Genomic DNA, 26902 nt, shown 5'->3' with positions numbered 1-26902 from the left:
ACTGTATTAGGGTTCTCTAGTGAAACAGAATCAAGAAGAGATATCTGTCAATAGTGTGCAATTCTCTGAGTCTTTCACGTAGTCATGGGGATGCACAAGTTCAGGTTCCACAGGGAGGCTGCAACCAGGGGCTGCAATGAAAGTCCAATGAAGGTTCCTAACGAGTTCTGAGAGATATTGGCTGTCCAAAGACGAGCTGGGAAATTCTTTCTCAATGCTGGAATCACTTCCCCTTTTAAGGCATTCAACTGATTGGGTTAAACATCACTCTTGCTGATGGCAATCCCCCTGACTGATGTAATGATAACCAGCTACCTATGATTTACCACTGCAGTAAAGTCAATGGTGACTAAAGTCCATAAATGCCCTTGTATTATAGTTAGCCCAGTGCTTGCTTGACCAAACAACTGGGCACAATTACCTGGCCAAGTTTACACAATAGCCTAACCATTACAATTACCTAAACTAAATCAGGAAGATATAGAAGTCCCCAACAGACCAATAACAAAAGATAGAATCAGTCCTCAAAAACCTTCCCAAAAAGAAAAGCTCAGGATCAGATGACTTCATTGGTGAATTTTACCAAACAGTCAAAGCATAATTAATACGAACACTGTTCTGTCTTCCAAAAAACTGAAGAAGGAACACTTCCTAACTCATTTTAAGAGGCCAGCATCACCCTAATACCAGTCTGATAAAGATATAAGAAAAAAAATTACAAACCAATATCCCTTATATATACAGATTAAAAAAACCTGAACAAAATACGAGCAAATCAAATTCAACAGTACATTAAAAGTGTTACACATCATGATCAATTGGGATTTATCCCAGGAATGCGGGGATGGCTCAACATAAGAAACTCAATGACTGTAATACGCTAATTGACTGGAGGGAAAAAAGCCATAATTACACCAACTGAAACACAAAATCCAGCAACCCTTCTTGATAAAAATACTCAGACAACTAGGAATAGAAGGAAATTTTCTCAACACAATAAAGGGTAGAAATGAAAAACCCATAGCTAGCATCAAACTCAACAGTGAAAGACTGAAAGATTTCCCCCTAAAATTAGGAATAAAACGTGGGTGCCTACTTTTATCACTAGTATTCAACATTGTACTAGAAGTTTTATTCAGAGCAATGACGCAAGAAAAATATATCAAAGGCATCCAACTTGGAAAGGAAGAAGTAAAACTTTCCTTATTCATAGTTGACATGATCCAATATGGAGAACATCCTGAAAAATCCACAACAAAGCTTCTAGAACTATTAAAACAAATTCAGCAAAGTGGCAGGATTCAAGATCAACTTCCAAAAATCAGTGGTGTGTGTATACACTAGTAATTAAAAATGCAAAAGGGAAATCAAGAAAAAATTCTAATACAACAGTAACTAAAAGAATAAAATCTCTAGGAATAAATTTAGCAAAAGATGTTGGTTTACTTTCCTGGGCTGCTCAAGCAAATACCATGAAATGGGTTTGCTTGAATAATGGGAATTTATTAGGTCACAGTACTGAGGTTAGGAAAAAGTTCAAATCAAGGCATCATCCAGGCAATGTTTTCTTCCTAAAGACGGGCATACTGGAGCTGGCCACTGGTGATCCTTGGTCCCGGGCTCCTCTGCAACATGGCAATGCCCATGGTGGCCTTTCCTAGCCTCTCTTTTCTCTTCTGGGTTCCACTGACCTTCAGCTCTTGCTTTTGGTGGCTTTTTCTTTATTTGTCTGAACTTAATTCTGCTTATTATGGGCTCCAGGAATAGGATTTAGACACATCTAAATTGGGCTGGGCCACAGCTTAACTGAAGCAACCTCATCAACAGGTCCTACTTACAACTGGTTCACAACCACAGGAATGGATTAAGTTTAAGAACATGTGTTTCTGGGGATGATAGCGCAAAACCACCAGATATCAAGGACTTATACCTGGAAAAATATAAAACATTGCTTTAAGAAATTTAAAGAAGGCTTAAATGAATGGAAGACTATTCTGTGTTCCTGGATTGGAAGACTAAATATTGTTAGGATGTCAATTCTATCTAAAGTGATTTACAGATTCAGTGCAATCCTAATAAAAATGCCAACAGCTATCTGCAGAAATGGAAAAGCCAATCATCAAATTCTTATGGAAGGGAGGGGAAGCGGTTGTGGCTCAACTGACAGAGCATCTGCCTACCAAACGGAGGGTCCAGGGTTTGATACCCAGGGTCTCCTGACCTGTGTGGTGAGCCGGCTCACGTGCAGTGCTGCCTGTGCTCAAGGACTGCTGTGCCATGCAAGGGTGTCCTCTGTGTAGGGGTGCCCCATGCACAAAGAGTGTGCTCCACAAGGAGAGCCACCCCATGCGAAAAAAGTGCAGCCTGCCCAAGACTGGTGCCGCACACATGGAGAGCTGACACAGCAAGATGATACAACAAAAAAAGCAACACAGTTTCCCAGTGCCACATGACAAAGATGCAAGCGGACACAGAAAAACACACAGCAAATGGACAGAAAGGGCTGACAACTGCGGGGGAGGGGGGGAATAAACCTTAAAAAAAAATTCTTATGGAAGGGAAAAAGGCCCTAAAGAGCCAAAAAGATCTTGAAAGAGAAGAAAAAAATTGCTACAGCAATCAAAACAGTATGCCACTAGCAGAAGGACAGATATATAGACCAAAGGATATAAGTGAGATTTCAGCAATAAACCCTCACATCTACGGCCACTTGATTCACCCCTCTCCCCGAGATGGCTCCCTCATCTGTCAGCTTGTTTTCTTCTTGCTGTGTCTGCTTGTTGTCTATGCTCACTGTATCGCTCATCTTCTTTAGGAGGCACCAGAAACTGAGCCCAGGACCTTCCATGTAGGAGGCAGGTGCCCAACTGTGCAAGCCACATTTACTCTCTGCTCATCTCTTTAGAAGGCACCAGAAACTGAACCCAGGATGTCCCATGTGGGACATGGTCACCTAAATGCTTGAGCCACATCTGCTCCCTGCCAAATAATTTTTGGCAAGGGTACAAAAACTAGTTAATTTGGAAAAAATAGTCTCTTTAACAAATGGTGCTGGGAAAACTGGATATCCATGTGCAAAAGAATGAAAGTAGACCCCTATCCCTATTTCACACATACAAAATTAACTCAACTTGCATCAAAGATTTAAATATAAGAACCAAAACTAAAAAACTCTCAAAAGAAACCAGGAAGGAACAGCTTCGGGACCTTGTATTCAACAATGGACTCACAGACTTCCCACCAAAAGCAAGAGCAGCCAAAGAACAAAATTGATAAATGGGACTTCCATTAAATAAAAATCTTATCCATCAAAGGATATTATCAAGAAAGTGATAAGACAACCTACAGAATGGGAGAAAATATTTGGAAACTATGTCTCTGATAAGGGATTCATATCTAGAATATAAAGAATTCCTATGACTCAACAATAAAATGACACACAGCCAAATTTAAAAAACAGGTAAAGGACTTGAATAGACATTCTCTAAAAACAACATAAAAATGGCCAACAGCACATAAAAAGATGCTCAAAATCATTAGTCATGAGGACAATGCAAATCAAAACCACAATGAGATCATACTTCATATCCACTGGAATAGCTGTTATTAAAAAAATAATAAGAGATGGCAAGGATGTGGAGAAAAAGGAACCCTCCTTCATTGCTGGTGGGAATGCAAAATTGTGCAGCTGCTGTGGAACACAATTTGGTGGTTCCTCTGAATGTTAAGTACAGAATTACCATTATGACCCAGCCATCCTATTTCTAGGTACACACCCAAAAAGACTGAAAGCAAGAACATAAACAGTTATTTGTACACCAGTGTTAATAGTGGCATTATTCCCAATCTCCAAAAGGTAGAAATAATCCATGTGTCCATTAAAAGATGAATGGATACACAAAATGTGGAAATTACATGCAATGGAATGTTAATTCACCCAAAAAAGGAATGGAGCTCCCATACATGTGAATGAAACTAGCTAGATACAAAAGGATAAATATTGTAAGATCTCACTTATGTGAAATAATTAGTATATACCAAATTCATAGTCAGAAATTATATGTTACGAGGGGCAGGGGTGGGAGTGGGGAGTGGGGCATGAGTTAATAATGGGTGCAGAGTCTCTGAGGTGATGAAAACGTTTTGGTACCAGATGGTGCTGATGGGAGCACAACACTGTGAATATAATTAACACTATTGAAATGTATACTTGAAAGTGGTTAAAAAGGGAAATTTTATGTTGTATAATGTTCCATAATTAAAAAATGTTTAACCCCACAGAATTGTACAACATAAAAATTGCATGCTACTATAAACTTCAGCTAATAATATAATAATATTGGTCCATCAAATTTAACAAATGTATTTTACTAATGCAAAATGTTAATCAGGAAAAGCGTGTTTGTGTATGGGTACATGGGAACTCTCTACTTTCTGCATGATTTTTCTGTAAACTCACAACTGCTCTTAAAGAATGTACTGCCATGCACTTATCCCCGCATTATTGTTTTCCTTTCTGAGAATCAATCATTCACTGCTCCTATAGAGCCTACCAAACCACTCCAACACTAACCAGAACTCTACATGTCCTGTATTCCTCTCTCTCCCTCAAATCTATCTTTACTTTTACCTTTCACTCTTACAGAGGAAAGTTGCTCTTCTGTCATCAATAGACTAGTCTCACCCTGAGCACTCTAAAGCCCATTATGTCCCATTTTCTTCAGGTACTTCACTCCCTTAGTTATCCCCTTTCTCTGCTGTTTCTTCTCCGCATTGATAGAATCTTTCAACCACAACCTTAGTGCTTTCCCATCTAATAAGATAAAAGGATTTATCCTCTTAACTTCCACCATCTACCTTACCTTCAAGCTATGCTTCTCTAAGAGAAGTTCTACCTGTGAAGCCTTCACTGCACACCCTCCTAATCTCACTGCAATTAAGCTACTACTTGCACCATTTTACTGCAATTGCTTATCCCAGTGGTGCGTCTCTTTGCTAAATCTAATGGTGGGAGCCGAGGTGGTTCAAGCCTTTTTGGATGCCTCCCTCCCACATGGGAGGTCCTGGGTTCAGTTCCGGTGCCTCCTAAAAAAAAGAAGACTAGCACACAACAGACACAGAGATTAGATAGCAAGTGCAAAAGTGATGAGGGGGGTAAGGGGATAAATAAATAAATAAAATAAATCTTAAAAAATATATATATAATGGTAATTTTTCAGCCCTTACTTTTTTTTATCTCTGGGCATTTGCCACTGCCAGCCATTCACTCCTTGAAATTCTCTTCCTTGTTGTCCATGATACCACTCTGTCCTGGTTTTCTTGAACTTTCCATGCCCCACTTTCTGTTTCCTTTAAAGGGACCTTTCTCCCCTTATATCTTAACTGTTAATATTCCACCAGGATTCTATCCTGTTCTTCTTCTCTCTATATAAATAATTCTAAATCAGTTTTGATTTACAGGACTATTTGAGGACCTGATTAACAATCCTTTGCCTAGAAAAACGTATTGATACTAAAACTTTACACGTCTAAATTTTAGATGTGTATATGCCCAATGGAATACTATAGGGCAATAAAAAGGAATGAAGTACTGATACATACAATATAAATGAACCTTGAAAACTTATGCTAAGTGAAAGAAGCCAGTCACAAAAGGCCACATATTCTATGGTTCCATTTATATGCAATTTCCAGAATAGTTGGATTAATAGACGTAGAAAATAGGTTAGTGGCTACTAGGGGCTGGAAGGAGGGGAGATTAGGCTATGACTGTTAATGGGTAAGATTTGACTGCTTTCGGGGATGATAAAAATGTTCTGAAATCTGATAATTGTGTTAGCTGGACAACTCTGTGAATTTATTAGAAACCACTGACATGTATGCTTCTAAAAGGTTGAATTGCATGGTATATTAATCATATTTTAAAAAGTTAATAAAAATAAAAAATATTGGCTGGGTGAATTAAAATTGGTAGGTTATTTAAATAAATAAATAAATATCTAACTCTGCCATCATCTATACTAGGAGTAGAGAAGAGCAGTAGCTAGATAATGCAAAAACGGTATTTAGCCATAAATTTTTTATACTTGATTTTAGAAATCAATGTGAGATACAAATAGAGACAAGCAGCACCTTAATTTTTTTTCCCCCAACTTCTACCATCTCCTTCCTCAAAGGCTTCAGCTCCATTATCAGTGGTTTAGAAAGCATCTGGGTAGTGAGTGAGGTCAGAGCCTGTTCATTCAGCAATCATTTAATCAACTCCTGAATAATCAAATGTTGTAAACCCAGATTAATACATAATAGTTGGTCTGGCCTATCCATTGTCCTTAAGGTGCACTATTCCACAAAAATTTATAGCAGTTGGAGAAGCATTAAACTCGTATAAATTAAAAATTTGGGGAGAAATTAAATAGATCATAACGCTCTTAAAAGAATGGCCATGATTTGAAATTGGCTGGGAAAATTTTATACATTGCTCATTTCTTTCTTGATTAAATTAGAATGTAAATTTAATGAATGCTACTAAAGCAAAATAGGTAACAGCACTTTGTTTCTGCTTCATAATTAGAACTAAGCTTCTGTACGATCTTCTACCAGTATTACTACTCCTAATGATTCACACATTTTTGTCACACTTACACCTCTGAATATGTTTCCAAAGTTTCTTGATAATTTATTATTGGAAAATTCTACCTTTCATCCCAAGAGGTCAAACAAATTTACAGCTTATTCCTTTTTTAATGAAGCCAGAGTTTATTTATATCTTTGAGAGGGTAAAAGAACAGTTTAAAATAATACTGCAAAAAACTGGAATCATAAATTATTTGTTTCATACAGACAGGTAAGGGAAATGAGCAGATCAAATTAACTGTGATGCAATGGGAAGTTGGTAAGAAACTGGCCAATATGAAAGCACATTATTTGGAAGGGAGCTGCCTATTATTTGCAATTCTAGCCACTTGGTTGTCTTGTGGTGTGAGCCTAATGTTGCCAGATCTTTTTTTCTCAAAGATAAGAAAGCTAGATTTTAATGTGAATTCTCAGGATGAAATGTTACCACAGTGACTAAAGAAATCTTAGCCCTCCACTCTCCATTCTGATTTCAACAATAAGCACCATGTTAAGGTGGGTATCAAATAACCTTAGTTTTCATCTACTTTCCTTAACACAGAAAATATTTTGATGTTCACAGCAATATTACAGGTTAAGAAGTACCACAAATCTCCATAAACTGCTTTGGACTCTAATGTCAATCACTCTAGGCATGGCCTATAAGAAAACAGGCTAAAATCCTTTGCCTCTCAAATTTTTCTATTTAAGTATTTCAAGGGCAGATACTGAACAGTAATCCCACAGCTGGAGGACAAATTCTCCCAGGGAGAAAGTTTTTGAATGTTCAAGCTACTTTTTTAAATCCAACACTTTCATACAAAGTTTGGCTTCTACTCCAGGATACAGCCTTAGTTTGTTTTAATAAAAAAGCTTTTGTTGTTGTTTCCCTTAGTACAATTTACCGTTTAGTTTGTGGCTTCACAAGAATCTTTAGCACAATGCTCCCTAATTCCAAGCCAAAGGCCTTTCTTGGAACTCATAGCTCTTAAGACATGATGCATAAACATGTATTTACAGTTTTTAATCTTAACACTCCATAGTATTCTGTAAGACCATATTGAATGAGGAAGATTTAATAAGTTAAGAAAACAGCTCTTTTTGGTTTAACTTATCACCGTCCCGTCTTTAGATAAATACTCTAGATTTAACAACTTCATTTTCTTTTGGAGCATCGGACCCCCTTATACCTATCTATCACCACCATGGACCAAAAGACACATCTTTCTCTTCCCCTCGTCATTCCCTTCGGGATAAATTTGCCTTCTCTCTTTCCACAAAGATCCTTCTGCCCAAACCCCGGATCGGCGGCAACGCCCCTCCGCGCAAAGCCCGGGGAGGAGAAGGAGGAAGAGGAGGAGTAAACGAGGCTCTCCGGTGGCCGGCCTACGGGAAGCTCTGCAAGAAGCAGCAGAAGAGGTCCGAGCTCGGAAGGGCCCACTCTGGGTAGAATGCCCAGCCCGGCCGAGCGAGGATATCCCCGCAGGAATACCGGTCCCGCTACGCAGCACCGGAAGGGCGCAGAGGCGAGGCAGGGGAGGACTATACCTTGGTGAAATGTTTGTCCCAGCCACTGCCGCCTGGGATACGGTGTGAAAGGCTGGAGGACCAGTCGGACCCTGTGCGTCCCCGGGCCGTTCAGACCGCACAAAGGGCTCCCCAGTCGGCTTCCTCACCTGTGTTTGGCGGCCAAGACCTCGACAGAACTTTCGGCTCCCAAGCGCCACTGGAGAAGCCCTGACCAGTGATATGGGACACGACGGGAAGCGGCAGCGGCGGCCGGCAAGCGGCGACTACCCAGGTTCTAGAGCCGCCAGGACTTGCAGGTTCGGTTCCCGGGACCGAGCCTCGCCCCTTCTCTCTTGCCCCGCCCTCCCTGCAGCCTGGCGAAGATCCCGGATGTTGCCTCTTTCCGCGCTCAGAATCCCCGCCCTTTCTTCTCAGGCCCTGGCCCCTTCCGAATCCGCTACGGGTACTGCAAGGCGTAGGCAGGGATTCGATGTCTCTTGGGTGGCTAGAGCGTCCTCCCGCACTCTGTCGCGCTCCAGGTGACGGCGCCCGGAGGCTGTCGGGAAGTAGGCGGGGTGACGTGGGGTTGACGAGCTCAGCGGCGGGTTTGCCTAGATCTTGACCGCCGGCAGCTTGTGCAGGGGGCGGCTGAGAGCGAGAGGTGGAGCCGGGCGGCGTGCGGCCGGGGCCATGACGGGCAATGCGGGGGAGTGGTGCCTCATGGAAAGCGACCCCGGGGTCTTCACCGAGCTCATTAAAGGATTCGGTGAGAGCCAAGGGGACCGTCCTGGGCCGGGGGTCACGGGAGGAGGCCCAAAGTACGGCATGGAGGGGTTTCCTGCGGCCGCCGCCGCCCGGCTACTACGGGGAGGTGGCTTCAGGAACCTGGAGTCCGCGAGTGGGTAAATGCAGGGCTCCCGCTCCCGTCTCCTCATCCCCAGGCAGTTGCGGCTCCACGGACATTTTCAGAGCCACGCCACGAGGGCAAGGACCGTGTCTGTCTTGTCTAACCCCTTTAAGCGCACATCATTTCCTTCCCGCCGCCAGTTCTCTGCGGTGGTTTCCCATCCCGGGCCTGAGTCCCCAGGTGCGGCTCTCAGACCATCCGTCCTGCAGGAAAAAGCCAGCGAAGGGCGTGCCTTCGGGTGGGGTGCCAAAAGGCCAAGCCGCCCAGAAACCCGAGATTCTAGTTATTCAAAGCAGAACACCTTGAACATCTGAGGAGCTCTGAAGACCTCCCCATATGCTGACTGCACGGGACTGACAGACCATTTCACTAGTTCCGTCCCCTGCTAATTTTTGTCTTCCCAACTGTTTTCTTGCGCTAGCTCTCTAGACTAGGAGTTACGTGCTTTTCCCGTAATTTCTCTGGCTGTATTTCTTGATTCCATCCTAAATACTCAGCTTTTGCTCTTTGTCTTTCTCTGTCCCTGTTGTTCTTTACCTCTTCTTTGGACAGCACCTCATTTTTCATCTGTTACATTTATTCAAGTATTATTGATTATAGATACTATGTTAAAACTTGTCCTTGAGTTAAAAATTAAACATTGAAATATTTTTTGCATAGTAAATATTTAAAATATCATTCATCAAGAATATATTGTTCATCTGTATTTCAGGCACACTGCTAGGGATTGAGATTTCTTGAGGTCAATAAACTATGACTGCTGTTCTGAAGTACAGTCAAACTTTGGTGTGTTAACTGCTGTGTTAACTATGTGCAAAATGTTATAAGAACACAGGTCATGGAAGAGCACAGGCAGAAGGAAAAGCCAGAACAGTAGTGACATTAAATAGTGACAGAACAGCTAGCAAAGAGAATGAAACAATGTAATGGACTGTAGGTGTATTTGAATTTGAAGCTGAAATGGTAAGCTGAGGCTAGGTAGTATGTCATGGTGTATAGTTTGGATTGCCCTCTAGTCACTGGGGACTTAGCTGTCAAAAATATTTGAATGGAGAAATGACATTATGTTTATAATTAAGAAAGATTTACTATGCCTGCAAAATGGATTGGAATGAAGTGGAGAAGCAGCTAGAAGTCTTTAAAATTGTCAAAGTAGATGCTTGGACGGTTGTAAAGTTGTGAATTAGGAGGTTGAGTCACTAATTTTGCTGAATTAAAATGAACAGGATTGCTGACTGAAAAGAGAGGCAAAAGTGACTATGGTTTGTAACTTTGGGAGCTGTTGAAGTACAAGAAAATAGGTTCAGTTTGAACATACACTGAGTTTTCAATAGCCCTTAACTATTGTGACACATTAAAGTTAACCTTAAGAAATATTGTATTAGGTAACTATTTTAAAAAATGATCCAATTCATTAGCAACCGTTCCTTCATATGTCTAGAAAACTTGCAATTGAAAATGATTTAAATAAAGTCATGCTTTAGAGATATGTAAATGTACCTTCTGCACCTGTACATGTGAAAAGTGAAGCAATAGCTGTTACTTGGTTGGTTCCATTAAATGATGGCAGTTTTATATCATCATCAGATGCTTCAAAGAGAAAACCAGTTATTCATTAGTTTCCACTGAGTGCATGGTTTTAAAACAGCTTTTGGAAGTTTATTCTTTCAAAAGTGAAACACTTGATTGTATTGTGAAGGCTATTGTTAAGCTCATTCTAAAAGTTCAACATTGGGGGGGATTTTTTTGCATGTACAAAGGCTATATAAATAATACTTATATATTTATATAATTTATATTAAATAATATATAAATAAAATTTTCGGTGGAGTATAACATCATGGTAAAACAAAGTAATTACGTTAAGAACCTATGAAACAGAAGTATACTTTAATTGGTTGTGTTGCATACATAATACAAAAATGCACCAAACAATCTGTGATAGTCTACCAAAAAAAAAGTAATAGCTGTAAACTTCCAGCCAAGATGGAATAACAGTACTGGATATGTCTTTCGTGCAACAAGTCAATGAACCCAGCTTCCACTTTAAGGAACTAGAAAAAGAAGAGGAAATTAAACCTAAGGTAAGCAAAAGAAAGGAAATAGTAAAAATTAGAGTGGAAATCAATGAAACAGAAATGAGGTTGCAAAAATCAATGAAATAAAAAACTGGTTCTTTGAGAAGATCAATAAAATGGATGAATCTATAGCCAGGCTGATCAGAAAAGAAGAAAAAAAAAGACACACATTACCAATATCTGGAATGAGAGAAGTGATCTCACTAGAGATTCTATAGCTATTAAAAGGATAATAAGGCAATGTGAACACCTTTATGCCAGTAAATTTGACAAGTGAAATGTACAAATTCCTTTAAAGAAAATTACCAAAACTTGTTTAAGAAGAAATAGATAACCAGAATACCTATTAATATATCTGATAAGATTGATAATAAAATTAACAAATATGTAATATATCTAATAGGTAACCAGTATATCTATTAAAGAAAAACTTACAATGAAATCTTCCTACAAAGAAAACTAGCCAAGATAGCTTCACTAGTAAATTCTATCAAATATTTAGGGACTAAATCATACGAATTCTATACAAGCTTTTCTGAAGAATTGGAGAGGAAAGAATACTTCCCAACTCATTCTATGAGATTAGCATTATCTTGTCACCAAAGATGAAAAGAATATTTCAAATCTGTATCTTTCATCCACATAGATACTAAAATTTTAAAATAAAAATTTAGGAAACCCAGCAATATATTAAAAGGACAATGTATCATGACCAAGTGGGGTTTATCTAAAAGAATTCAGGATTTATTTAACATTTAAAAATCAGTGTAATTCACCATATTAACAAACTAAAAAACACCATATGGTTATCTCAGATGCAGAAAACTTGATAAAATCCAATCCAACATTAAGAATTAGGAAGTTTGATAGCCTGCTTGCCAGCTGACAAGTTAGCCTGCCATGGTTCATAGATGCTTAAAGACAACTTCCGGATCAGAGATAAAGGATTGTAGGACAGCACAGTAGGCATCATGTACTTCATGTCTGTATCAGTTCCCTTGCCTTCCAAGTTCATGGAGCTGGAAGTGGATCCAGGTGGATGCTGCACATAAAATGAATCTGTCATAGCTGAGGAACTCTTGAGTTTAGGGAACTCCTTATCTTATAAAAGGCCTTCTAGCAAACTTCAACCTTTGCCTTTCAGGGAGACATCTTTATTATCCAAGCCAGCCAACAAGTTTTCCCCCTGCCCAAGAGAAAAACACTTTATCTTTCAAGTCCTTTTACTATAAACATCCTCGAAAAGGTAGTCCAGAAGAAAGCTAATGTTTTCTCTTGCTCAGAAGCGATCCGGAAACAGGTGAAATCTATTGAGAACTGTCTCTCAACAATATCCACCCTTCCTTTTTTACACAGAATATATTATTCCCTCAACTGCTTTGATAATCTCACTGATGGGGCTGGTACCAAATTTGTTCAATTGTCTATTAGAATGTTTATGTTAGAAAAACAAGTGGCTTTCCTTTTTTGTATTGTCCTTTTCTCTTGGCTCAAGGCATTAATCCAGGTGTAGCAGGGTGTATTAGCAATTGTGATTTCACAGATTCTACCTTGGTCTGTAAGGAGGAAGTCTAGGGATAATTCCATCATCTGTAATAACTCTGTCGCTCAAATTGGAGCAGATCCGAATGCCTTCTGGGGTCAAGCTGTGTTTACTTAAACACTCAAAGATCTGTTATGACCACCCCTAAGGAGCATGTCACCTTGTTTTGAGGAGAGAGATGAATTAACGCCTGGCTTTACACAAGAGGTAGAAGGATAGTCATGATGATGCTTATAGTGCCTTGGAAGAAAATGTTTACAGTTGTTGGGATTTCCACAGTGAGAACCTATTCAGTCAGAGATACAAGTCAACAATGCCTACAACTCTTAGTCTAGTCCTTCTTTTTGGAGAGACTGTGTCTCTTCACAGTCAATCAGGTTGGTCCTGTTCACACTACCAGCAAAATGACATTCATTTGTGCTGCAAAATGACCGAGAATGGGATTGGGAAAGATATCTGGGGGTATTATGCATGGTAGGTATGGAAGCTGGAGTCCATACCTATTTTCTGATAAACTTATAAGGTTAAGGAAAATGGCAATCAAATCATCAAAACTCTCTGGCAGGACATAGCAGACTTAACATGTCAGTTAAATTTAAGGTACTGGCAACAGTTTAGGAGAGCCCCACTAGGTTATTTTCCTTGGAGAGGAAGACTCCAGATAGATTTTTAAAAAAATTATTTTTGAAAATGCTTTTTGAATAGAACTATCTTATAGACTCACCAATATCATACAAATGTTTGGCAATATATATATATTTTAAAAAGATTTACTTATTCATTCCCCCCCCCCCCCATTTGGGCTCATTGTCTGCTTTCTGTGTCCATTTGCTGTGTGTTATTTCTGTGTCTGCTTGTCCTCTATTATTTTTTTTAATGATTTATTTATTTCTCCCTCCCCCCCCCACCCCAGTTGTCTGTTCTCTGTGTCTATTTGCTGCGTCTTTGTCCGCTTCTGTTGTTGTCAGCGGCACGGGAATCTTGGGAATCTGTGTTTCTTTTTGTTGTGTCATCTTGCTGAGTCAGCTCTCTGTGTGGGTGGCACCATTCTTAGGCAGGCTGCACTTTTTTTCGAGGTGGGCGGCTCTCCTTACGGGGCGCACTCCTTGTGCATGGGCTCCCTTACGTGGGGACACCCCTGCGTGGCACGGCACTCCTTGCGCGCATTAGCACTGCACATGGGCCAGCTCCACACGGGTCAAGGAGGCCTGGGATTTGAACCGCGGACCTCCCATGTGATAGACGGGCGCCCTAACCACTGGGTCAAGGCCGCCGCCCTTGTCCTCTCTTTAGGCAGCACTGGGAACCAATCCTGGGACCTTCCGAGGTGGGAGAGACACTCAATCTCTTGTGCCACCTCAGGTCCCTTGTCTGCTGCATCTTTTATTGTCTCTCCTCTGTGTCTCTTTTTGTTGCATCATCTTGGTGTGCCAACTCTCTGCGTGGGCCAGCACTCTGCACAGGCCAGCACTCCTGTGTGGGCCATCACCAGGAGGCCCAGGGAATCAAACCCTGGACCTCCTCTTTGGTAGACAGGAACCCAATTGCTTGAGCCACATCCACTTCTCTCAATACATATCTATTTCAAAATTTATTTCAATTTTAGCATCCCCTTTCACTTTGGAACAGTTCTGATTTGCCTGCCAAATTATATGGTTACCCTATTTAAGTACCATTTCACTATTCAAAGCTTTTCTGGTCAGGACAGATAGTAATGATTGAATTTTTAGAACATGCCCTATGTTCCTTTTACATGCAGTTAATGGCATGCTACACTGCCTTTGAGTTGCGTATGCTTGTCTCCTAGTATGTTTTGAACTTCCTAAGTATCATAAGAATAGTTTATTAATATCTGTCTTTGACAGGGCCTAGAATCATGCTTGGCCCATAAAAAGTGGTAAATACCAGTGTTTTATTAACTTTGATAAAGCTCTTCCAACTTTTTACTTAATGTGAACTGGGGAAGTCTGCATTGCTTCTTTTTGTTTTGTTTTATTCTATCATTTTTAATATCTTGTATACCTCACAAGAATCTTGTTTGAATAAGCCAGTTAGTACCCTTGTTTTATACATGAAGAAAGTGAGGCTCAAAGAAATGATATTCTTGCTCATGGTTAAGATTTTTTTTTTTAATGGAATCTCATTTTTTTTTTTACTTTCTTTATTTTAATTATTTACTTTAATTTATCCCACACCCTTTCCCCAGAGGGTTCTCTTGTATGTTTGCTCATTGTTTGCTCACCTTACCTTTCTCCATGGGAAACCATGGACCTCCCACATCGGAGGTGAATGATGAACGGCCTGAGTCACATCCGCTTCCCCCATGGTTAAGATTCTTAAGGCAGTACTTGATTAAACCTAGATGACATGAATTATTGCTTATTTCTCCTTCTATTATACTGTGTTTCATCAGATATTGAATATACATAAGAAGATTTTGATTTGTAGATGCTAACAGTTGAATACTATATCTTCCTTACAAAAGTAAATGTGTATTTAACATGAGTTTTTTTTTAAAATCTTTTTATTTTGAAACAATTTCAAACTTACAAGACAGTTGGAAAAATAATACAAACCCCATAGAGAACCCAGCATGCCCACAGATACTCATACCCACGAATTTTAACATTTTGCCATATATTCTCTTCTCTATTTTCTGAACATTTGAGAGCAGATTACACACATCATATTCCTTTAATACCTAATAATTCCATGTATATTTCTTATGAACAAGGATATTCACTGTGTATTCACTTTTAGTGCAGTTTTCAAGTTAAAGAAATTTAATGTTAACAATGCTTATATTCTATATTTCATTTTTTTTGTTAGGTCCCAATAATGTCCTTTTGAGCCTTCTCCATTTTTAGTTCCCCATCCGGTATCATGTATATCATGTATTGCATTTAATTGTCATTATCTTTTTAATTTCTCTCTTTTTTTTTTTAATTGTGGAGAATATATACAACATAAATCTTCCCATCCCAGTCCTTTCCATGCATGACATTCAGTGGGATTAATCACATTTACAATACTGAAGTACCCTCACCACTATGCATTGCTAGAATCTTCCCTTTTACTCCAAACAGAAATCCTAAACTTTTGCATTAAGTTCTCATTGCTTCTACCCCCGCATCCCTGGTAACATGTACTCTAATTTCTGTCTGTGAATTTGTTTATTCTCCAATAGTTTCTTTGTGGTTCCCATGGGGTTTAAATTTAAATCCTAAATCTACAGCAGTCTTGATAACAACTTAACTTCGATAGCAAATGTAAATTATGATCCTGTAACTCTTCATCCCCTTACCTTTATGTAGTTCTTGTCACAAATTATGTATTTGTACATTTAGCCCAAAACCACTGATTTATCACTACATTTGGTACATTTACTTTTAGACCCTGTAGGAAGTAAAAAGTGGAGTTACAAATAAAAATACAATAGAACTGATATTTACATTTACCAATGTCATTATCTTTACCAGAGACCTTTATTTCTTTTTGAGGCTTCAGTCAGTGTCTGTAGTGTCAGTCATTTCCTTTCAATCTGCAGAACTCCCTTTAGCATTTTTTGCAGGGCATGTCTAGTGGTGAAAAAATCCACCAGTTTTTGTTTATCTGGGAATATCTTAATTTCTCTCTCATTTTTAAAAGATAGTTTTGCCAGATAACAGAATTTTTGTTTGGCATGTTTTTCCCTTCAGCGTTTTAAATATGTCTTCTAACTGCCTTCTTGATTCCATGGTTTCCTATAATGAGAAATTGACACTTATCTGATTGAGGCTCCCTTGTATATGACATGTTGATTATCTCTTGTGTCTTTCAGAATTCTCTCTTTATCTTTGTGATTTGACAGTTTGATTGTAACATGGTTCTCTTCTTCAGGGATTATCCATACAATGGGTTTTGGGGAATATCTCTAGGCCAAAGCATAGGGACCTCCCTGATCATGTCTTCACATAGCTCTTCTGTTGGGCATTTGTGTGTGTGGCCCTAGAAATTCCTCTGCTTACACAGATACATGCTAATGTCCTCTTTTCCCTTAGGAAATGGTTTCCTTAAGGTCCTGGGCATTGCACTGTGTGTCCTGCAGTCAACAATCCCTTGCCCCAGGCAGCGTGACTTGACTTCTCTCCCATAGTGTTCTGTAGGAGTGCTCTGTTGAGCTACCTTCTATACGTAGGGCAAGTTCTGGGACAGTGAATCCCTCTGACCACCACCAGGCAGTGGGCCAGACATACATATGTCCAGTATGTGCACAAGTGTTGCTTTGCCCCCTCTAAAATTGAGAGCATGGGTCTCCATGCCAAGTTGGTGAAGGAATAGGGGAGTGACCAGCCAGAGCACCACAAATTCTACTCCTTTTAAGTGAACTTCTTGATTCAGTACTTGCCTTGTTACTACAATCCTTTAACTATTTCCTGGTGCTTCAATAAGATGTTTCTACCAGTTCTTGTTTGTTCAAAGCTTCCATGGGGGGAATGGAGCCCTGAAGCCTCTTACTTGGCATTTTTAGCCAATATGAGGTTACTTAAATAATGTCACCACTTGAAATTCTAAACTGCAAAATATTTTGGGCACTGTTATTCAGTGGACTTTTAAAAATTGGTAGAAATTATAGAAGGTTTTAATGTTTTAATGTTTCTATTGATTTCCAGTAGTGGTTACTGGTGTTAACAACTGCATTGGTGTCTTTCCATACTCTTCTTGTTTCATACAAATATAGGTTTACAGACGTTTTTTTCTCAACTTGTATATGTTGTTTCTAATTCTCTCCCCTACAAACTATGTAGTAACTCTGCTTGTACTCCTGCTATATCTTTTTTTCATTAAAAAACTTTTATTTATCATTTATACATGAACTTACAAAAATAATAAGTATATAGTATAAGTTGTGAACTCACAAAACGGACATGTGTGACATCATATGGGGCTATCATATATCACCCCACACCAATGCTGTGCATTGTTATGAAACAAATTGTGAAAGAGCATCGTCAAAGTATTACTACTAGCTGTAGTCTGTATCTTACATTTAGTGTGTTTTCCCCCAACCCACCCAGTTACCTTTTTTGTTCATAAACCATATAATTTATCTAAAGTATACAACCATCGGCATTTGGTATAATCACAGATTTGTGCATTCATCACTTTGGTCAATATTAGAGCATTTTCTTTACTCCAAAAAAAGAGAAAACAAAGAACAAACCACTATCATACCCCTATGTTAGCACTACTAATTATAAATCCAATGGTGTGCTTTCACCATTTTTATTCATTTCCAAATATTTACAAACAACTTTTTACCGGTTCTGCACAGATTAAACATCAGCTTTCCAGTCTCTAACCATATTCTATTCTCCGATGACTTATAGTCTAGCTATTAATTCCATGAGTTTGCTCATTATGCTTAGCTCATAATAGCAAAATCATACAATATTTGTCCTTTTGTGCCTGGCTTGCTTCACTCAACATAATGTCCTCCAAGGTCATCCATGTTGTAGTATGCTTCACATTTCTTCTTACAGCTGAATAATATTCCATTACGTGTATACATCACAGTTTGTTTATCTGTTCATCAGTTGATGGACATCTGGATTGTTTCCATCTTTTGGCAATTGTGAATAATCTTGCTATGAACATCAGTGTGCAGATGTCTATTCTTGTCATTGCTCTCAGTTTTGGGTATGTACCTAGTAGTGCTATTGCTAGGTCACATGGTAGACCTATATCTAACATCCTTAGGAACTGCCAAACAGACTTCCACAGTGGCTGTACCATTCTACATCCCCACCAACAGTGAATAAGCTTTCTTATCTGTATTAGCCAAAGGGGTGCTGATGCAAAGTACCAGAATGCTATTGGCTTTTATAAAGGGTATTTATTTGGGGTAGAAGCATACTGTTACAAGGCCCTAAAGAGGTACTTTCTCACACAAAGTCATTGGCCATGTGTTGAAACAAGATGGTGGGCAATGTCTGTGAGGGTTCAGCTTTCTCCTTCCTTTTAAGGCTCTGTGGTCCCAGTTTCTTCTGATCTCAGCTGTGGCTGGCATAGGGCTCATCTTTCTTTCTCTGGGACTCATTTCTTTCTGGGCCCAGCTGCTCTGTTCTCTTCACAAGGTCAGCTGTAAACCATCAGATGAATGGCTCATCTCTCTTCCTGGGCCACAGAATCCTCTATGTATCCTCTCTGTGTATCTCCTTATGTGTGAGAGCCTTTTTTATCAGCCCACCAAGGGGGCGGGGACTCAAGGCTGAGTAATACTCTAATGACTTCGTTGAATAAAAGCCCTAATCTTAACATAATTTAATCACACATCTTAGCTGAATCTAACACAATCAAAGCATTATCACACCCAGAGGAACAGACCAGTTTACAAACATAATCTGTATCTCTTTTTGGAATTCACAAATAATATCAAACTGCCATGCTCTCTCTCCCTATCCTCTTTAACACTTGTAGTTTTCTGTTTTGTTAATAGTTGCCATTCTAGTAAGTGTGAAATGATATCTCATTGTAGCTTTGATTGCATTTCCCTATTAGCCCGTGATGCTGAACACTTTTTTTTCTGTGTGTTTCTTTTCCATTTGTATTTCTTAAAAAAAGTCTATTCAGATCTTTTGCACATTTTTTAATCGGGTCATTAGTTTTTTTATTGCTGAGTTGTAGGATCTTTTTATATATCATAGATATTAGACCTTGTTGTATGTGTGATTTTCTGCCATTGACTAAGGTGCATTTTTACCTTCTTCACAAAGTCCTTTGTGGTGAAGAAGTGTTTAATTTTGAGGAGGTCCTGTTTATCAATTTTTTTGTTGTTGCTCTTGATTTGGGTGTAAAGTTTAAGAGACCCCCAACCTACTACAATGTCTTGTAGATGTTTTCTTACATTATCTTCTTAGAGTTTTATGGTCCTTTCTTTTATGTTTTGATTGTAGATCGATTTTGAGTTGATTCTTGTCTAGGGAGTGAGATGGGGGTTTTCTTTCATTCTTTTTTATTTTTACTTAGTTTTTTTTTTTAATTTAAAAAAAAATTTCTCTCTTCCCCCACCCCGGTTGTCTGTTCTCTGTGTCTATTTGCTGTGTCTTCTTTGTCTGCTTCTGTTGTTGTCAGCGGCACAGGAATCTCTGTTTCTTTTTGTTGCGTCATCTTGTGTCAGTTCTCTGTGTGTGTGGCACCATTCCTGGGAAGGCTGCACTTTCTTTCATGCTGGGCAGCTCTCCTTGCGGGGTGCACTTCTTGTGCGTCGGACTCCCCTATGTGGGGACACCCCTGCATGGCATGGCAGTCCTTGCATGCATCAGCACTGCGTGTGGGCCAGCTGCACACGGGTAAAGGAGGCCCGGGGTTTGAACCATGGATCTCCCATGTGGTAGATGGATGCCCTAACCACTGGGCAGTCTGCCGCCTTTTTTTTTTTTTTTAAAGATTTATTTATTTCTCCCCCCGCTGATTGTTTTGTGCTCACTGTTATGTTCTCCAAGTCCATTTCCTGTGTGTTCTTCTGTCTGCTTGTCTTCTCTTTAGGCAGCACCAGGAACCAATCCTGGGACCTACTGGAGTGGGGGAGAGGAGTTCAATCTCTTGTGCCACTTTAGCTCCCTGGTCTGCTGCATTTCTTATTATCCCTCCTCTGTGCCTCTTTTTGTTGCGTCATCTTGCTGTGCCAGCTCTCCACGTGGGCCAGCATTCCTCTGCGGGCCAGTACTACACATGGGCCAGCTCTCCATGCAGGCCAGCTTGCCTTCATCAGGAGGCCCCGGGAATCAAACCTTGGACCTCCCATGTTGTAGACGGGAGCCCAATCACTTAAGCCACATCCGCTTCCCAGTTTTGTTTAGTTTTTAAGATTTATTTACTTATTCCCCCCCTCTACCACTTACACTCACTGTCTGTTCTTTGTGTCCACTCATTGTGCTTTCTTCTGTGTTTCCTTGTCTTCTCTTCTCGTCTTCTCTTTAGGAGGCACCAGGAACCAATCCCGGAACCTTCTAATGTGGGAGAGATGCACTCAATCACTCAAGCCACCCTAGCTCCCTGGTTTGTTGTGTTTGTCACTGTCTCTTCTGTGTCTCTTTCTTGTTGCATCATCTTTTGCCAGCTCTCTGCACTGTACAGGCCAGCCAGCTTTCCAAGCCACACAGGCCAGATTGCTTTCACCAGGAGGCCCTGGATACTGAACCTGGGATTCTCCATATGGTAGATGGGAGCCCAATCATTTGAGCCACATCTGCTTCCCCTCTTCATTCTTTTGATTATGAATATCTAATTCTCCCAGCATTATTTGCTGAATAGACTATTCTGTTCCAAAAGAAGTGGACTTGGTAGGCTGACCAAAATTCAGTTGATAGAAAAAAAAAAGAAGCACAAGTCAGTTGATCATAGAGGTGAGAGTCTATTTCTGAACTTTCAGTTTGATTCCATTGACCAATGTGTCTGTGTTTATGTCAATACCATGCTGTTTTATCCACTGTAGCTTTATAATTTCAAATTCAGAAAGCATGAGTCCTTCAACTTCACGCTTCTTTTTTGGGTTGTTTTTGGGACCCCTTTCCCTTCCAAATAAATTTGGTAATTGCTTTATCTATTTTCATAAAGTAGAATTTACAGAATTTTGATTGGTATTGCATTGAATCTATAAATCAGTTTGGATAGAATTGACATCATCATGATGTTTAGTTTTCCTATCCATGAACATGGAATGGCCTTCCATTTGTTTAAGGTTTTCTTTGATTTCTTTTAGCAGTGTTTTTTAGTTTTCTGAATATGGATCCTTCCCATTCCTGGTTAAATTAATTTCTAGATATTTGAGTCTTTTTATTACTATTTTAAATGGAACTTTTGATTTCATCATCAGCTTGTTCATTAGTAGTGTATAGAAATACTACTGATTTTTGCATGTTGATCTTGTATCCTGCCACTTTGCTGAACTCATTTATTAGCTCTAATAGCTTTGTTGTAGATATGTCAGGATTTTCTAATTAATAGGATCATGTCAACTATGAATAGTGACAGTTCTGTTTTACTTCCTCTTTTCCAATTTGAATGCCTTTTATGTCTTTTTCGTGCCTAATTGCTCTAGCCGAAACTTCTAGCATAATGTTGAATAACAGTGGTGACAGTGAGCATCCTTGTCTTGTTCCTGATCTTAGAGGGAGAGCTTTCAGTCTCTCCATTGAGTACATGTTGGCTGTGGGATTTTCAGATATGCCCTTATTATGTTGAGGAACTTTCCTTCTTTACCTATCTTTTGAAGTGTTTTTATCAAGAAAGGATGCTGGATTTGTCAAATGCCCTTTCTGAATCGATTGAAATAATCTTGTGGGTTTTTTCCATTTGATTTGTTAATGTGGTGTATTATTTTAATTGATTTTATGTTGAACCACCCTTGCATACCAGGAATAAAACTGACTTGATCATGAGGTATAATTGTTTTTATATGCTGTGGGATTTGACTTGCAAGCATTTCACTAAGAATTTTTACATCTATATTCTTAGGGAGATTGGTCTGTAATTTTTGTTTCTTGTATCTTTATCTGGCTTTGATATTAGGGTGATACTGGCTTCATAAAATGTCTTAGGTAATTTTCTCTCCCTTTCAATTTTTGGGAAGACTTTAAACAGGATTGGTTATTAATTCTTCTTGAAATGTTTGGTAGAATTCACCTGGGAAATCATCTGGTCCTGAACTTTTCTTTGTTGGAAGATTTTTGATGACTGATGCAATCTCTTTCCTTGTGATTGCTTTGTTGAATTCCTGTATTTCTTGTAGAGTCAATGTAGGTTGTTTTTGCATTTCTAGGAATTTATCTGTTTCATCTAGGTTGTCTAATTTGTTGGCATACAGTTTCTCATAATAATCTCCTATGATCGTTTTCATTTCTGTGGGATGGGTCATAATGTCCCCCATTTCATTCCTTGTGTTATTTATTTGTATCATCTCTCTTTTTTCTTTTTTAGTCTTGCTAAGGGTTTGTCAATTTTATTGATCTTAAAGAACCAGCTTTTAGTTTTGTTGATTTTCTCTCTCGTTTTTTGTTCTCAATTTAATTTTTTTCTGTTATCATTGTTATTTCTTTTTTTCTGCTTGCCTTGGGAGTGGTTTGCTGTTCTTTTTCTAGTTTTTCTAGTTGTTCACTTAGGTCTGATTTTAACTCTTTACACTTTTTAAATATAGGTATTGGGCTATAAATTACCTTCTCAACACCACCTTCTCTGTATGCTGTAAGTTTGATAAGTTGTGTTCTTGTTCTCATTTGTCTCAAGATATGTACTAATTCCTCTTGCAATTTATTCTTTGACCAACTGTTTAGGAATATGTTGTTTAGCCTCCATATATTTACAGATTTTCCCCTTTCTCACCCATTATTGATTTCCAGCTTCATTCCATTAGAAGGTGTTTTGTATAATTTTAATTCTTCTTAAATTTATTGAGACTATGTTGTGACCCAACATGTGGTCTATACTGGAGAAAGATCCATGAGCACTTGAGAGGAATTTATAACCTGCCAATTTGGTGTGCAGTGTGCATGTGTTTCAGGTCCAGCTTGTTTATCATATTGTTTAAGTTCTCTGTTTTTTAATTGATTTTCTGTCTAGTTCTGTCTAGTTGATGTGAGTTGATGTGACTGGCTGTTGAAGTCTTCAAGTATTATTGTAGAAATGTCTCTTCTTTCTTTCAGTTTTGCTAGAGTTTGCCTCATGTATTTTAGGACACCCTGATTAGGTGCATAGATATTTATGACTGTTACTCCTTCCTGGTGTATTGTCTGTTTTATTAATATATAGTGGCCTACTGAAATCTCTTATACCTTTTTTGAATTTAAAGTCTGTTTTATATGATGACACCAGTATAGCTACCCCTGCTCTCTCATGGTTACTATTTGCACGAAATACTTTTTTCCCCCAACCTTTCATTTTCAGTCTGTTTATATCCTTGGGTCTAAGGAAAGCCTCCTGCAGACAGCATATGCATGGTTCATGGTTTCTTATCCATCTTTAGATTGGGGAGTTTAATTCATTAACATTCAGTGTTATTACTGTAAAGGCAGTACTTACTTGAACCATTTTATCCTTGGGCTTTCATATGTCATATCTTATTTTTTTCTTATCCTTCTGGTCACCCTTTCTGTTAGTCTTCATTTTTACACTTGTCCAAGCCTCTCCCTCTTCTCTTTTCTTTTCTGACTGCAGAACTCCATTTAGTGTTTCTTGCAGAGTTGGATTCTTATTTATGAACTCTCTTAGTTTCTGATTATCTGTGAATATTTTAAACTCACTGTCCTATTTGAAGAATAATTTTGCCAGATAAAGAGTTGTTGGCTGTCAGGTTTTCTGTTTCATTACATCAGTTATATCATACCACTGCCTTCTTGCTTGCATGGTTCTTAAGAGAAACCTGCACTATGTGATGTATGTGATGTTTTGCTTTTCCCTTGCTGCTTTCAGAATTTTCTCTTTATCATTGGCATTTCACATTCTGAATATTGTGTGTCTTGGGGTAGGTCTATTTGGATTTATTCTAATTGGAGTATGTTGTGCTTCTTGGACATGTCTTTCATGAGAGTTTAGAAATATTTGGCAATTATTTCCTCAAATACTCTTTCTGCCCCTTTTCCCTTCTCATCTCCTTCTGGAACTCTCATGACTTGTATGTTGGTGCACTTTGTGTTATCATTCAACTCCCTGAGCCCCTGCTCATTTTTTCCCCATTCTTTTCTCTCTCTTTGCAATTTCAGTTGTTCTGTCCTCTACTTCACTGATTATTTCTTCTGTGATTTTAAAGCTGCTACTGTGTGCCTCCATTGTGTTTTTTAACTCATTTATTGTCTTTCATTCCCATAGTGCTGGTTATTTTTCTATATAAGGTTTCAAAATTTTCTTTGTGCTCACCCATTGTCTTCTTAATGTCTTTTATTTCTTTAACCATGTTGTCCTTTAACTCCTGATTTAATTTAGGAGATTTATATGAATCTCATTGATTAGTTGTTTCAAGTGCAGGTATAGTCTGGAGCTTTGATTTGTCCCTTTGTCTGAGTCATACCTTCCTTTTTCTGAGTATGACTTGTAATTTTTTTGATGTCTAGGCAGCTGATTATAATGCTGAGTTTACTGTGATGTTTAATTTCTCTCACTTGCCTAGGGATTTACTGTTAAGTAGCGGTGGGCTAGCTTCCACAGCTCTTTGACTCTTGAATCAACTTTTCCTAGGCATTTAGGATTGCTTCTCTTTACTTATACTAGGGCTAAGGACCCAGTAATGGGGTACAGGCCAGTTTCCAAGGTTCTTGGAGTGGGGGCAGTAAAGGCACTGATTGACTTATTTATTATTATTTTTACCTTTTCATGAAGTTTTCTTGTCTGCCAGCAGGTGGCCCTCCTTGGATGTCCCCTCAGCTCAGAGATCAGGTGCTAAGGAGAAAGGCATTCAGAACTCCATGGATTTTGGGCAGTACAGAAGCAGAGTTCTCAGGGTAGGCCAAGCCTCACAAATAAACTCTCTGAGAAGGTGTTCTCTTCCCTTGGTTTGCTGGACATAGTTCGTTGACTTTTGTTGATTGACTCAGCTTTTTTTTTTAAGCCATTAGTCTTTGCCTATAGCCTAATGGCTTTCTTAGCTCTTACTTGAAAGAAATCTGGTACTTTAGATGTGTCCAGACTTTGGAACCACATCCAGAATTTAATTAGTTTAGTCAAGTCACTTAACATCACTAAACTTTCCTCTTCCATTGACTATCTACTTTGCAGGCATTAGAGTAAGTGCATTTAAAGCCCTTCACACATAAAGGTCACTGGTAAATAAGGACTGTTTTGTTTTTTTTTTTGTCTTGTGATAATAATACTAGCTGGTGTGCCAGACACTGTCTTAAGTGTATCTTGTGCATTATCTCATTTATTCCACATAACAACTTTATGAAGCTGGGGAACAGAGAGGTTAAATGGTCATGTGGCTAGTAAATGGAGGAGCCCGGTTTTGAACCCTAACAGTTTACAGACCTAGCTCTTAACCATTACACCATTACTATGATACATACTACAGGCTAAGCTCTTAACCATTATACCATTACTATGATACATACTGCTAAAGTAAGATTTCTCAACCTTGGCACTAATGACATTTTGGGCCAGATAATTTTTTGTTGTCAGGAGCTGTCCTTTGCAATGTAGGATGTTTAGCAGCATTCCTGACCACTAGCCATTGTGTAACAGTAGCTAACCGCCTCCCTGCTTTACTGCCTTACACCTGAGTTGACAAAATCTGTTTCTAGATATTGCCAAATGTTCACTGGGATCAAAATCATGCTTGTGGAAAAACCCTACCCCAGAGGAAGAGCACATTTTGGGGAAGGGAGAAAGACTGAGGTAGTTGAAAATATGGATTTGGAATTAAGCAAAAGAATCAGAACTGAAGACGTGATCTGATGTTAAATGGTAGTTATATTGGAAAGTGGATGTGGCTCAACTGATAGAACTTCTGCCTGCCATATGAGAGGACCTGGGTTTGATCCCTGGGGCCTCCTGGTGAAAAAAGAAGAGAAAGCATGCCTGTGCAGCGAGCCAGTGCCCACGTGAGTGCTGGCATGGTGATCACAAGTGCATGTGTGGTGAGCCAGTGTCCCTGTGAGTTCCTGCATGGTGAGCCAGTGCCCACACAAGTGCCCGCGCAAGTGAGTTACGCAGCAAGATGATGACGCGTCAAAAAGAGACGAAGGGAAAGTCAAGGTGAAGCACAGCAGAAACCAGGAACTGAGGTGGCTCAGTGGATAAGGAAGCTCTTTTCACATCAGGGGTCTCCGGGATCGAATCCTGATGAATCCTAGAGGAGAGAAAATGAGAAGAGAAGACAACACAGACAGCAAAAACAGGACGGCAGGAGGAGGGAAAGGGGGGAAAAGTAAATAAATAAATAAATACATCTTTAAATGGTAGTTGTTTGCTTTCCCAGAGAAAAAGTATACACTAAGAAAAAAGAGGGTCAACAGCAGAGTTGGGGAAACTTAATGGTCGAGGAAAAAAAGTGAAGAGGAGCCAGAGATTGAAAGAAACTGAGAAGGAACATTCATAGGATGGTAATATAATGAAAATAAACTCTTGGAGTTTTTTTTTTTTTTTAAATTATAGAAGTAATATACTCCCATTGTAAATAATTTAAAAATATTAAAGAAGGTAATAGAATTTGGCTGTGAGCTTTATAGTGTTTACTATTTTAACTAGTTATTTCTTAAAGTTCTCAAATGTACATTTTATTTTATG

General features: G+C 39.0%; 2 protein-coding genes across 4 annotated transcripts in view; one reads left to right on the top strand and one right to left on the bottom strand.

Moving 5' to 3' along the window:
* Positions 1 to 8682, bottom strand: part of RO60 (Ro60, Y RNA binding protein) — a 40851-nt gene extending 32169 nt beyond the window's left edge. The window contains exon 1 of one of the 2 annotated variants that reach the window (XM_004484483.4): positions 8289 to 8682. The gene's annotated coding sequence lies outside the window, so the exon portion shown is untranslated. Of the gene's footprint in view, positions 1 to 8160 lie in introns of both variants that reach the window. The other variant, XM_071207622.1, reaches the window with a different exon arrangement.
* Positions 8649 to 26902, top strand: part of UCHL5 (ubiquitin C-terminal hydrolase L5) — a 66420-nt gene continuing 48166 nt past the window's right edge. The window contains exon 1 of one of the 2 annotated variants that reach the window (XM_004484486.5): positions 8649 to 8887. In XM_004484486.5, coding sequence (XP_004484543.2) covers positions 8812 to 8887 — 76 coding nt within the window. In that variant the 5' untranslated portion in view covers positions 8649 to 8811. The remainder of the gene's footprint in view (positions 8888 to 26902) is intronic. The other variant, XM_004484485.5, reaches the window with a different exon arrangement.

Source organism: Dasypus novemcinctus, chromosome 13 (genome assembly GCF_030445035.2).
Source record: "Dasypus novemcinctus isolate mDasNov1 chromosome 13, mDasNov1.1.hap2, whole genome shotgun sequence".
Taxonomy (NCBI): Eukaryota; Metazoa; Chordata; class Mammalia; order Cingulata; family Dasypodidae; genus Dasypus; species Dasypus novemcinctus.
The sequence above is the reverse complement of the archived record's forward strand: the minus strand, read 5'-3'. Positions and strand labels throughout refer to the sequence as shown.